Source organism: Balaenoptera acutorostrata, chromosome 8 (assembly GCF_949987535.1).
Source record: "Balaenoptera acutorostrata chromosome 8, mBalAcu1.1, whole genome shotgun sequence".
Classification (NCBI taxonomy): domain Eukaryota; kingdom Metazoa; phylum Chordata; class Mammalia; order Artiodactyla; family Balaenopteridae; genus Balaenoptera; species Balaenoptera acutorostrata.
Window position 1 is genome coordinate 108,910,130 of NC_080071.1, and position 13,954 is coordinate 108,924,083.

The following is a 13,954-nucleotide window of genomic DNA, read 5'->3' on the forward strand; positions in this document are numbered from 1 at the left end:
TACAAGAATTAATATACCTAAAATTCTTGACAGAGAGCCTGGCCATAGTGTTCAATCAATATTACCTATTATTATTATCGTTAAAGATATAAAATTTTTATTGAACTCCTCTAATGAGTCAGTTACTAAGAACTTCAGCCATTGGATTATCCCAGCTTTCTCTTGATTGTTGGTTTCCCCCTTCATACTGTACCATTTTCATTAGCAAATAAACATGCTCAAGTGTCTCCCATCTTTAACCTTAAGATCTTGTGTGATGTGGGCCCAGCCTACCTCTCTGAATTCATGTCATAATGCCCTTCCCATTGGGGATGGAGACAAAGGATTGGCCAATGTATTCAAGATGATGTCTCTAAAGAGCTAACAGTCCAATAGGCTCACAAGTCTAATTCAAAGAAAGCATGCCAACACACAGCCATGCCAGATAGCAGCTCTTTAGATGCAAACTCAAATGACACAAGTAGAAAGAGGTAGAGGGGGTTAAGGAAGTCTTGCAGGACAGCAGGAATGGAAGGGACCACACCTGTATAGTTCTCCACTGCACGCTCAGCACACAGCACCTTGCCTGGTATACAATAGGGGTCAATAAATATTTGTGAGACTAATGAATGACACAATGCATGAATTAATAAATGGTGTGATTTCTGCCCTACTGGAGCACACACCCTGGTTGGGGAGACGAACAAGTAAACACATGTCTGATTGCATGATACGTGATGGCAGGAGTATATACATTCAAGGTAATTTAAGGGTACATGGGCAAGAATTGTCAGTTCTGCTTGGGGAGAGGTTAGGGGAGACTTCAGACAAGGGACTTAGCTGGGACTTGAGTCCAGGGATGAGTCTAGAGGGATGAGGGGGGACAGGCATCCCAGGTTGATGACACTGTAGTGCAGATGAATGAAGAGTGGGGCTCATTGCCGGTGGGAGTCATTAAAGTAGCAGATAAGACAGTGCGTGATCAAGTGTCAAACTCTGTGTCACAGGCCACAAGGGCTTTGTGACGTGAGAAGGTGGAGGTGGCTGGCTGGCACATGGTAAACTGTCAATGGATGTTGGTGGAAGGAACGCAGACTGGCTCACTAAGGGCAATTCGGGGCAGATTTGAGTCATTACTGGACCTTGAAATGTAAAACTACAGTCTAAATGGAAGGCAATATGCTAATAAAGGTCATAATTAATATTAATGAGAAGACAGTCACCGACGATGACGTGCATCACTGGGGCGGGGGGATGCAGAAGCCAGGCAGATGAGGAGGTGTGTCCAGCTACTCTCTCTGGCTCTGCCACGTGGGAGGGAGGGAGGGAGGGCAGGGGAAGGACTTCATCGTGACTCATGCGACTGGCGGGGAGGGAAGCTGCCAGCTCTCCACCCGCTCGAGCTGCTGCTGCCCCTGCCCTTGGTGGAGCGCTGGCCTGGGGAAGTAGCCCTCCTCCCTGCAAGCCTATAGTTGCTCCCAGGAATGCGGATCCCCTGGAAAGGTTGCTTTGCCTGAGGTCTGTGAAAGTAAAAGCCTGAGTAGCAAACTTTGCCCCTCCTTGCTTTTCCCCTGCCCAGACCCTGCAGGGGCAAAAGCACTGGAATTGGGGGAATTGGTGGTCTGCAGGGCTGAGGAATTCAAAGTGAATGCATGCCTGGAAAATATTTGTCCAGGTGGAGCTGGTGACTGAAAGCCCTGGGCAATCTTGATAGGGGGCAGGAAGCCAGAGCAGGGCAGTCTGAGGGGAACGTGGGATGGATGCTGCGGTCCCCCTTCTCCGCTCCTGAGAAGGATAGGATACGTGGATGATCTTTGGGTGTCTCTGTTTTTTAAATAAATCCACTTTCCCCACCCCACATGTGCTTACTGCCTACATGTCTCACTTTAGTGGTGGTCTTAGGCATGATGGTGGAGGTCCAAAGTATCACTAGTTAATAATAATAGCGAACCTTTACTGAGCCAGCTATTGTTCTAAGGCCTTTGTATTAATTAACTCATTTAATCTCTCAATAACTTGGAAGTGACATTTGTCATTCCCATTCTACACACATGGAGACTGAGGCTCAGGGAGGTGAGCCATTTGCCCAAGGTCACACAGACATGAAGTTGCAGAGCCAAGACTGGAACCCGGCAGTGTGTCTCCTGGAATCACTGTGGCTCCTAGTTCTAGAGGTGGCCCTAGGGAAAGGAAGGGAGGGCTCCCAGGACCCAGCAAACAAGTGAAGAATGTGGCCAGGAGCTAGTGGCCAGTGCTATGTTCATTGCCAGGTTCTCAGAGCCCCTGGTCTGGGTGGGAGGAGGAGTCCTGCTCTGTTATACGGTGGAGGACGCTGGGCAGGCACCTCACACTTTCAAAGCCTTTGTCTTCTCATCTGAGCAATGGGAGAATGATTGCCAATCCATAGGACTGTTGGGAGAAGTATGTGAAGTAGCACATACAAAGTGCCTGATGCATCGTAGTAGGTGCCCAATAAATGAGTCCCTTCTCCCCCTTACCTCCTGGGTCAAGTTTGCTTCAAGCTAGGTTTTGTCACCTTTTCCAGGAATCTGTACTGAGGGCTTACCAGGTGCCAGATATTCTGCTATGCCCTGGGAGAGACACCAACAAAGGAAGAGGCTGGACCAATGCGTAGTGGGGAGGGGAAATGACCCAGAGTAACTAGAGAGAAACAAGATGAATTTTTAAGTAACCCATGAGAACACAATACCTGATAAATGAAATGTTCTCTTCAAAGCAATAGCCTCAGGAAGGAGCACAGTTGTTCCAGAGACACTGATGCTCTGCCAAACACTGACATCAGCCACTGACTCTCCTCCCAGGCCCGGCCTGGTGCATTCCCCTGTCAGGGAGGGCTGGGACAAGAGCTTGCCTTTTAGGAAAACGGAGTCTTGGAAAAGGGAACGACCCACCCAAAGTCACAGACAGGGCAAGAGCAGAACCAGAAGACAGGGCTTTTTTTTTTTTTGCTGGATCATATGGCAATTTAATTTTTAATTTTTTGAACATCTTTATTTGGGTATAATTGCTTTACAATGGCGTGTTAGTTTCTGCTGTATAACAAAGTGAATCAGTTATACATATACATATATCCCCTTATCTCCTCCCTCTTGCGTCTCCCTCCCACCCTCCCTATCCCACCCCTCTAGGTGGTCACGAAGCACCGAGCTGATCTCCCTGTGCTATGTGGCTGCTTCCCACCAGCTATCCACTTCACACACTTAGTAGTGTATATATTTCCATGCCACTCTCTCACTTCGTCCCAGCTTACCCTTCCCCCTCCCCGGGTCCTCAAGTCCATTCTCTACATCTGTGTCTTTATTCCTATCCTGCCCCTAGGTTCTTCAGAACCTCACTTTCGTTTCTTTTTATGGCTGAGTAATATTCTGTTGTATATATATGCTGCATCTTCTTTATCCATTCATCGTCAATGGACACTTAGGTTGCTTCCGTGTCCTGGCTATTGTAAATAGAGCTGCAATGAACATTGTGGTACATGACTCTTTTTGAATTATGGTTTTCTCAGGGTATATGCCCAGTAGTGGGATAGCTGGGTCATATGGTAGTTCTGTTTTTAGTTTTTTAAGGAACCTCCATACTGTTCTCCATAGTGGCTGTATCAATTTACATTCCCACCAACAGAGCAAGAGGGTTCCCTTTTCTCCATACCCTTGCCAGCATTTATTGTTTGTAGATATTTTGATGATGGCCATTCTGACCGGTGTGAGGTGATACCTCATTGTAGTTTTGATTTGCATTTCTCTAATGATTAGTGATGTTGAGCATCCTTTCATGTGTTTGTTGGCAATTTGTACATCTTCTTTGGAGAAATGTCTATTTAGGTCTTCTGCCCATTTTTGGATTGGATTGTTTGTTTTTTTGATATTGAGCTGCTTGTAAATTTTGGAGATTAATCCTTTGTCAGTTTCTTCATTTGCAAATATTTTCTCCCATTCTGAGGGTTGTCTTTTCGTCTTGTTTATGGTTTCCTTTGCTGTGTTAAAGCTTTTCAGTTTCATTAGGTCCCATCTGTTTATTTTTGTTTTTACTTCCATTTCTGTAGGAGGTGGGTCAAAAAGGATCTTCCTGTGATTTATGTCATAGAGTGTTCTGCCTATGTTTCCCTCTAAGAGTTTTATAGTGTCTGGCCTTACATTTAGGGAAGACAGGGCTTTTGATGTCTGAGGTTTTACCAATACACAGAAACACCTCCCATCCTTGCTTTATTTTCACAAGCTGCATTAGAGATGGATAATTCTTCTCTGAATCAGGTGCCACAGCTTTGGCTCGGAATGGCTTTGGACTATTTTTTAAATAACTAAACCCACTTCAGTAGGAGGGAGCTGGGGATGTCCAAAGGAACCTGTCTGTGGATCTGCTGGTAGTGGCTGGCTGGGAGTGGGAGCTGAGTGCACCAAGGTTACCGCCAAGTGCTGGGTGTCAGGGATCTGGATTTAAATGAACTTTGCAAGGGCCACACTTTCTTTGGGTAGAAGAAAGGGGCTAAGGCTAGTAGACTCTTGTTTTTGGGGCTTTGGGCTTTTCAAAGAGTCATTCAAAGAGTTGGTGGGCTGCTCTTCTGGAGCCTATTTGATAGCTTGGAGTCCTCAGGCTAGGTGTGTGAAAGACCTTCCAGAAGCGAGATTTATTCCATTCTGAAGAGGTAACTCAGAAGGGCTTTCAGAAAGTTCTTCTCTCCTGGGGCTTATGGGACTGAGGTTCTCCTTGACTGGGGGGTTTAAGTCTAGTCCTGCTTGCGGGCAGGGGGTGGATTAGGTGACCCCGAAGGACCTTGCTGGCGTCGGGATTCCGGGTGCCTTCGTGGCCATGTAGAGGTGCCTGTGTGCGCCGGTGAGTGTGCCGTGGGTGAGGGCGCGTGAGTGTGGCCGCCAGTGGGTGTGCCCGAGGAGCTGGGCCCGGGCTGCGCCCGCTGCGCCCACTTGTGGCTCCCAGGCGCCGCCGGAGAGGAGGAGGCCCGAAGACTGATGACACGAGGGCGCCGTCTCCCAAGTGATGGCAGCGCGCGCTGCTTGCTCGCCGCCTCCGCAGCTCAGCCCCGGACTCCTTACGTCAGGGTAGCTGGGTCCCCCCTCCGCGCGAGAGCCAGCGAGCAGCTGGAGAGCAGAGCAGAGCAGAGCGCGCCGCGGAGCCCGAGCGCCCTCCCTGCGCGCGGATCCCCGCCGAGCCCAGGCGAGCCGGGCGGGAGGCAGCGCGGCCGAGCCCTCGCGGGACGCCGCCTTCGCACCCGGCTCTCCCCGGCCGCAGCCGCCGGGACCCGTGGGGCGCCGGGCTCGTCCCGTGAGCCCCCGGCCATGCGCGCCGGGCTCCGCGGTTCTCCAGAGCAGCCACGGCGCGGTGCGCACCCGCGCCTGGGCCAGGGCGCCTCTTGCTGAAGTAGTTGGGCGCCCAGAGCAGGGGGTCGCCACGTCGGGGGCGCGGCCGGGACCCGCGGAGTCCGCCCCCGAGCGCGGGGAGCGGGGCCGCCCGAGCCGCCCGACCATTCCCTCCCCGGGCGGCAAGGAGGAGCTGGTGGCGGTCGCCTCCCGGCTGTGGCAGCGGCGGCGGCGCGCCTGCCTGGCGGCCGTCGGCGTGCTCCTGGCCATGGCGCTGGGGCTGCTTATCGCCGTGCCGTTGCTGCTGCAGGCGGCGCCCCCCGGGGCGGCGCACTACGAGATGATGGGCACCTGCCGCATGATCTGCGACCCGTACAGCGCGGCACCCGGCGGGGGCCCCGCGGGCGCCAAGGCTCCACCGCCCGGACCCAGCACTACCGCCCTGGAAGTCATGCAGGACCTGAGCGTCAACCCTCCGCCCCCTTTCATCCAGGGACCCAAGGGCGACCCGGGGCGACCCGGCAAGCCGGGGCCGCGGGGCCCCCCGGGAGAGCCGGGCCCACCTGGACCCAGGGGTCCCCCGGGGGAGAAGGGCGACTCGGGGCGGCCCGGGTTGCCTGGGCTGCAGCTGACGGCGGGCGCGGCCGGCGGTGTCGGGGTGGTGGGTGGCGGAACCGGGGGCGGCGGCGACTCTGAGGGCGAAGTGACCGGCGCGCTGAGCGCCGCCTTCAGCGGTCCCAAGATCGCCTTCTATGTGGGTCTGAAGAGCCCCCACGAGGGCTACGAGGTGCTCAGATTCGACGACGTGGTCACCAATCTCGGCAATCACTACGACCCCACTACTGGCAAGTTCAGCTGCCAGGTGCGGGGCATCTACTTCTTCACCTACCACATCCTCATGCGCGGCGGCGACGGCACTAGCATGTGGGCGGACCTCTGCAAGAACGGGCAGGTCAGTGACCCCCCTACTCCCACCTCCTCCCCCGCAGATCCCCGCGGACCCTCGTTCCCACCCTGAGCCCCGAACCGCCTGGGAACCCAGCCTCCCTTCTCCCCACTCGCCGGCGCCCGAGCTCGCCCCGGCAGGGAGCGCAGGATAACATCTCGTTTCCCGGTGCGCCCTGGTCCCATAGCTCCCGAGGTTGCGTTCCCAGAGCTCCGAGACCAAATTGCACTCTCCCGGCTATTTGCATACCCGCCTGAAGCCCCGTGGGGTTCTCGGAAACCTCACTCTTCTTTAGCTCTCTGTGCGCCCCATTCTCCCCTGTGCCCTCCCGTCTCCTTTCTTCTCGGCCCGGCCCCTGCTTCCCGCCCGTCCCCGCTGGGTCAGTGCCCACGAAGCCCTCTCTCTCCCTCCCTCCCGGACTTGGAAACTGCGGAGCATAGGGGACCGGGAAGGAGTTGGCTAAGTTGGAGAGAGAGCGTGGAGCCTGGGTGGGAGCGTGGACCCTGGAGCTGCAGGCGGAAGGCCGGCCAGGGGACGCGCCACGTGGGGGACAGGCGAGGGCCCAAGCAGAGGTGCCCGGGCCCACCCGCTGTGGCCGCTCGCCCCCAGGTCCGGGCCAGCGCCATCGCGCAGGACGCCGACCAGAACTACGACTACGCCAGTAACAGCGCGGTGCTGCACCTTGATTCAGGGGACGAGGTGTACGTGAAGCTGGACGGAGGGAAGGCTCACGGAGGCAACAACAACAAGTACAGCACGTTCTCGGGCTTTCTTCTGTACCCGGATTAGAGGCGCCGGGAGCGCGAGGTGGGGTGGCTTCCGGCCGCCCTGTGCCGGTGGGAACGCTCTGATCCCTGGCGAGGACCACTCTCGCTTCCTGACGCTTCCTGACATCGTTGGAAAAGACACTTCCCTGCTGTCCTTCCCGCCCCGCTTCCGACCTCAGTGTGTCTGCGACTCGCCACGCTCTGAACTGTGCTCCTGGTCCCTCTCCCCAACCCAGGGCGGGAGAGGGGGACGCCAGAGTGGAGAAATGAGCGTGAATCTGAACCCCAGTGAGGCGGCAGCGCAGACTTTGCAAGCCTGATCGGACTGGACAGGCCCGGAGGGACGCCTGCCCTCTTCCAGCCCCCCTCCTCCTAGGAGTGCCCTGAGACTGAGGGCTCCCAGCCCGGGCCACCCGAGGTAGGCCAAAGTGAGCACGAGCTCCCTGGGGCGTCCTTCTCTGTGACCTGAAATATTCGTGCAAATGTCCCTGTCTATACGCCAAAATCCCACCCTCAGCAGAATCCCAGCAAACGGAAACTCCATCCTGCCTCAGACCCACCGCAATGCATTAAATTATGTTTTTAGACTATGGATTCCAATGTCTCTATCAGCGTGGCCCCAGGACCAGGCCTCCAGATGTTCACCTTGACATAAAGACCTAAACTAGGCCCTGAATAGCTCCATCTATACCCTGGTTGCCAGCCACTGCCTTGTCCCTGCCCCTTGGGATGGGTGAAAAGATGTGGGGAGATGGGAGGGCAACATCTCACCCTTTGCGGGGGTTCTCCCCTGGGCTGGGCTGCTGCCTTGAATTGGAGGGGCCCAGAGGAGGGGGGGGGGAGGGAGATTCTGAGGGGGACAGGAGAGGGAGGTTTGGATCTTCAGGCTCCCAGCCTTGTGGGAGGAGGTCAAAGGCCAGGAGCTTCTGGAGAAGGAAAGGGGAGAGGAGGCATTTCTGCAAAATGAGAGGCATGAATGAGGTATTTGCCATCTAGTGATGTCTGAGATCTCCTAAAAGGAAGTACAGAAATCCCTGAGGAAACACACCCACTCAGGCATGCAGTACACTCAGCACTACAATTAATGCCCATTAACTTACACCAGCTGGGTCCATAACTCTCCAAGGAACTGGTAAACTGAGGCAATTCTGTGGACTATCTGGCTTGCTGAATTCACCCAGAGCTGTGTGGTAACTGAGATAGACTCTATCCCTTGCAGTGGGACACCCCCTTTCGCGGGTCTTCCCGTGAGCACAGTGGTGTGGGACACCTGCCCTGAACCTGACCGTGTTTGTTTGGTCCCCCTCTTTCCTTCCCTTCACCATTCCGCACACACACTCCACATAGTGTTGATTTTTTTCTTTTCACTTTTTTACTCTGTCTTTAGGTTGAGTTCCGATAAACAGTACGTTATCTACAAAATAACTAGTTAGCAAACTGTTAGTATTTACGGAGCTCATTTTGACCAGTTGTTTGAAGAGAAATGTGAATGTGTACACAGAGGCAACCCCAGAGTGCGCTACCTATGTAAAACTGGACACACACACACACACACACACACACACACACAAACAACCCATGTGGGTATAATGTTGTGGTTGTCATCGCTAATCCATGTCACACACATGCACACACATACGTATTCATAGAGTCATGTCGATGTGGTGTGTGACATGTTCATGGTTACATGTCTGCCCCCAAATTGCATTGTGCTCAACTTTAATTCCTGGAGGATGCTGAAAACCGTGATTCCCATTTAAAAGACAGTTATACCCCCTGCCTCGAGTCCTGTGTCTGTCGCTCTTTCCTTTTATGCTCTTATTTTATTTGCTCTTATGTTATTTGTTTTATCGTCATTCACTTGAATATTAGCAATGATTGCATCTGCTTCGAATCCAGGGATAAATTGCTCTAAGAGAGCGAGGGGAAAAACAACATCCATGTGCAAACCACCGTCTCTCCAGTTTCAGACCCAAATGAGTCCCAATTCCCCACCCACCCCACCCCCAATGATTGTGGAGCCCAAACCCAGCTGAGCCCAGGAACTGGAGAGGGCAGAGCCAACCCCGTCTACCGTTGCATACGTATCAATTTCTGATGCCTTGTCGATTGTATCATCCAGAAATGCGATTAAAACCAAATATCTGAGACTCAAATGAAGTCTAATTGCTATGGATCTGCAATCCCCAGCGGGCCCCTAATCCTTTTTGACTTATTCCTCCCCTTCCTCCGATGAGATGGAGCTTAGACACAAAGCCCTCAGTTTAAATTTCAAAAATGAAAATTGACATGCAGCGGTGGCTTTCCTGGGAGCGGGAGGAATTTCTAAGGAGCCCAGCTTTATCCTCTGCATTAAGAAGCAATTTGTACTTCTAACAAAACCCCCATCACTCCCCTTTGGTGGAAGGGCAGTAGAAACGTCTTGCCTGGGTCCGGCTGTTCACAATACTTGGACAAATTTGAATCTGAGGTTCCTCCATCTGTATTCCCCGGGGCAACCGGGCTTCTTGCAATTCTAATGCCCAGCTTGCTGGGAGGTGCTGCCAGAGGTGTCAGCTACTAAGAGGATGAAAGATTGATGAGGCAGCGGGTGGGAGGCGCGGCCCACGGCAGGAGCTCGCCAGCGCAGGAGCAACCGTCCCTGTGTCAACACGCTCTCTGTGTACCAGGCAGGCCCCTCATGACCCACTGATCTACAATCCCATGATCTTCCTGGAGGACTCCCTGAGATGGGGCAGGTAGGGATGGGGAGACCTCTGTCACCTCTGTGTGCCGTCAGTCTCGGGGTGCATGTGAAATGAAAGAAACTGTTTGCTCCAGAAACTTATCCTTTTTTTTTTTTTTTTTTAATTTTCATTTATTTATTTATTTATTTATGGCTGTGTTGGGTCTTCATTTCTGTGCGAGGGCTTTCTCTAGTTGCGGCAAGTGGGGGCCACTCTTCATCGCAGTGCGCGGGCCTCTCACTATCGCGGCCTCTCCTGTTGCGGAGCACAGGCTCCAGACGCGCAGGCTCAGTAGTTGTGGCTCACGGGCCCAGTTACCCCGGGGCATGTGGGATCTTCCCAGACCAGGGCTCGAACCCGTGTCCCCTGCATTGGCAGGCACATTCTCAACCACTGCGCCACCAGGGAAGCCCCACTTATCCTTTTTGTCTCTAGTTGGGTTGAGAATTATTATCAATCAGTTGTGAAGTATCATTTTAAGTTCCTAATTACTTTTGGGTCCATCTTCTACCTGTGTTTTTAGGTTGGGATGGATTATCATACTTGCATCTTCCCAGAAGTAGAGAAGGTATTATTCTGTCCATTTGGGAGGTGGAGAAATTAGGGCTCAGAGAGGCCTAGTGACTTGCCTGTGTTCACAAGGCTTATAAGAGACTGAGTGTGGACTTGAACTCAGACCTCCAGGCCGTGCCTCTGCCTGGCTGCACAGATGGAGTGCATTCACCTCTCAGAGCTCCCAGGTGTTTGAGGGGAGGGCAAGCGGGTGGGACACACTTCCCACTCCTTTCTCTGAATTAGGGAGTCTCAGCACCCTTCAAAGGGTCAGACGAGGTGAACGACCTGCTTCTTTGACCCAGGCTGCCCCCAGAGATCACCCCAGACTCCTGAGGCACTTGGCTGAACTTCCTGGCTTGAGTTCAGTGTTGATGGCGGGACCCTTTGGTCACCAACTCCAAATGCTCCATGTTTACCTGTGTATCTCCACCAGCAACCCCCACCACCACCCTTCTCCTTAGGGGCCACTGACCACCTTCTCCTATAATAGCTCTCCCTTCTTCCTCTTGCTGGGGGGGAGGGTTTAGCTGAAGTGAGCATGGCTGTCCCTGATTGCAGAAAGGGTCCTTGTTTCATTCCCAGAGTCCACATCTGGGCGAGTAATTATTTTCAGGACTGCCTGTGAGCATGAGATATACATCTGGCCCTGGAAATTCGCACAGAAGTTATGCCGTCTGCTACGTGAACCTCCTATCTGTGTGACAGGTGGCTTTCTTGGGCACCCAAGACAAAACATCTAGGCTGCCCTCTGCATGGAGCTATGACGACACCATGGAGAGGTCATATGGTGGAGACCGCTTGCTTAAACTTCACTGACCATGCAGTCCTACTGGACAAACATTTTTTTGAGCACTCATCCCCAATATACGTATTTGACTTATGAATAATTTATGTATACCATTGTCAATCCATACTTTCAAAATTCTATCTTTTTGTGTTTATATTCACCAAAGGATCTCCACATTCAAGTCCGTATCTATATTCCAGCCGGCTAACCAAGTTTGGACACAAGTCTCCTCTCATTGCAACAAAAAGAAACAAGGGCTAATCCAAGTGTTTCCCTTCAACTTGCCATTTTTCCGGAATCTTAGGCAAAAATATGTTCCTTTATGAGTCCCAGGTAAGTCTGTGCACTTTAGCGCTTTGAGTGCACAGTTTCAATCCATATTTTAAGTATTAGTAATGCTTGATTTTCTCTCTCCTTTTTAGATCAAAAGTAAATAGAACTAAAGTTTCAATATTTCCTTCTCTTATCTGATTTTGAAGACTGATGTTGGCATTGGAACCAGATCCTGGAATCAGGACGGGCCGGGCTGGGGGCAAGGCCTCTCCTAGGGCCCTGCTGGACGTTGTGAAGGATGGAGCTGGCAAGTGGAAATGTGGAATTCTAGAAGCATGTTTTGGTCGCCTGTTATTGCCATACCCTCGTTTCCTTCAACCAATGAGGGTGTTACACAAAGGAGCACGGGTCCCAGCAGTAGTGGAAGTAAATGATAGGAGCAGTCATTTTTAAAAATAAATTTTGTCATAAGAATTTCAAAAATACTCAAAAGGAAACAGAATAATGCAACAACCCCCATGTGCCTGTCTTCTAGCTTTCACACTCACTGCACCATGGCCAGGGCCAACCAGGCAGAGCTACAGTTTTTATGGATTAAGCCCTCACAATGTGCCAAGAATTGGTGCTAGGGCACAATTGTTTCCTCACAACGCCCCCGTGAAGTAAGTACTGCTATTCTCCCACTTTACAGATGAGGAAACTGAGGCACAAAGAGGTGCAGTGATTTGCCCAAGATGAGGGGCAAGGGACTGGTGCTGAAGTCTGTCGGAGCCTGGAAACCAAATCTTTTGGGAATATAGGCAGGGCAGGGTGGTGAGGCCTCAAACGCAAACCACAACAAAGGCACACTGATACAAGCAAGGCTCCCCATCAAGGACTCCAGAGGTGAAGCCACACCTCTTGTAGAGGCTCCTAAGTGTCTGTTCTCTCCCAATAGTGTAATCAGTTGATTTCCAGACTCCTCACTCTCTTCCTTCTTACTGTTCCATACACCGGTCATGCTGTTTCCTATACTTGGAATCCTCTTCTCCGGTTTGGCTCCCACCCCTCCTCTAGCACATCTCTCTTCCAGTAGCCTTCTAGCCCTCACCCTGGTGCCCCTTCCCCTAAGGACCACAGAACCCTGATCTTCCTTACCATGGTGCTTGCCACAAGGCTGTAATCCCATGTTCAGCTGTCTGTCTTCCCCATGGACGGCAGGCTTCACAAGGCAGACCCAGCATCTGTGTGAGTCACCACCGAGACCCACATGCCCAACTCCAGCACTTAGAATGGTGCCTGGTAAACGGTAGGTACTCAGTAAACATTTGTGAAATGGATGGGTGGACAGATGGATGGATGGATGTGGGAATCCTGGGGGATCCTGACAGGGTAGATTTTGGAAAGACCTCTAGTATCTGACTTTACAGCAGGATCAGAGGGGGTCTTCCCAGCAAGCTGCATACTGCTCTTAACCAATGGGTCCCCATCCGCCTCCATCCCTGACCCTGAGTTGTTAAGGTTTGGGTGAGTGGTGAAGACTGCAAAAGAGCATTTATTGCAAGCTTCAAGGCCCCGGTTACATGTCTAGAAAGCAGGAGAACTGTCCAGTTGACGTGAAATTATGACTACTGCTCACCTTGGCTTCCGGGCTGATTTGGGTCTCCTCCCCCCAGGGCCTCCAGGATGTCCCTCAACCTTCTGAGGGTGCTTGGACAGTAGCCTCAGTTCCAGCGGGGCCCCTCAGTTGGTGCTTTTGCAGTCAGGATGCTTTTATTTTCTCCAAATGGAAAACATCTTTTGAAAAATTGTTGATGCAATCTGCACTTGCAAAAAATGTAAACAATATACAGAAATATAAGACAGAAAATAAAAATTCCCTCTCTCCTTATGCAGTCTCCTTCCCCAGAGGTAATTTCTGTTAACGGCTTGATTTGTATTCTTCCATACTTTTCAAATGTACATATGTGTGGATTTGTTCGGGAAAAATTTAAAACTCTAAACACCGGCAGGTCCTGCACCTGCTCTTTCTCCTAATGATCGCCCTTGAACAATGCTAAGGGGCAGTTAGTGCTGAGCCCTTTTCCCTTTCCACCGAGGTGCAAGCCATTGACCATAGACGATGGACCTAGGTAGGTTAAACAGATGGAAGATTGGATCTTCCATCACTAGACCTGGAAGCTGTTTCTTACATCCCTGCTCTAGCGGAGGAACAGCCTCTGCTAACAAGATTGCTCTTCCATTTAGATACAGACTCTGCCCTTATGTGGGAAAATCCTGCCTTATTTTCAAAGCAATGTAAACAATGTCTTCCATCTAATTTTCAGATTATTCAAGTGTGTCCCCTCCTCCTGTTCTCACTATCTACCTCTTGGTATGTTACCTACACCCAGCAGCCCTTCCCCTGGGACTGAGTAAATGAAAGAAAGAAAGAGATCAACTCCCACCAGCCAAGTTTTGCTCCTGCTGGTACAGGGAAGAGGAGGGGAATTCCTTCCATTTGCCAGTTTGTACAGTTGTGTACCCAGGTCCCCAGCCTAAGGTTTGGAGAATGGCCCCCTTCTCTCCTCCCTTCCTCTCTTGCAGTTCCCGTGTCCAGGGCTGGGTGC

General features: G+C 52.0%; 1 protein-coding gene across 2 annotated transcripts; it reads left to right on the forward strand.

Moving 5' to 3' along the window:
- The first annotated feature begins 5,580 nt into the window (after positions 1-5,580).
- Positions 5,581-7,498, forward strand: C1QL2 (complement C1q like 2). Of its 2 annotated transcripts, XM_057551629.1 has the most exons (3): positions 5,581-5,977; positions 6,017-6,264; positions 6,868-7,498. In XM_057551629.1, the coding sequence occupies exons 1-3, from the start codon at positions 5,581-5,583 to the stop codon at positions 7,045-7,047; spliced, it is 825 nt and encodes a 274-aa protein (XP_057407612.1). In that variant the 3' UTR covers positions 7,048-7,498. The 2 variants fall into 2 exon arrangements, with proteins under 2 accessions (XP_057407612.1, XP_007169343.2); XM_007169281.2 differs by having other exon boundaries at positions 5,581-6,264.
- Positions 7,499-13,954: the final 6,456 nt, after the last annotated feature.

Bases quoted from the DNA above. Each gene is read 5' to 3' on its own strand.
- C1QL2 (XM_007169281.2), top strand. From the start codon at position 5,581: ATGGCGCTGGGGCTGCTTATCGCCGTGCCGTTGCTGCTGCAGGCGGCG. The intron at 6,265-6,867 runs GTCAGTGACCCC...GCTCGCCCCCAG, and splicing joins ACCTCTGCAAGAACGGGCAG to GTCCGGGCCAGCGCCATCGC.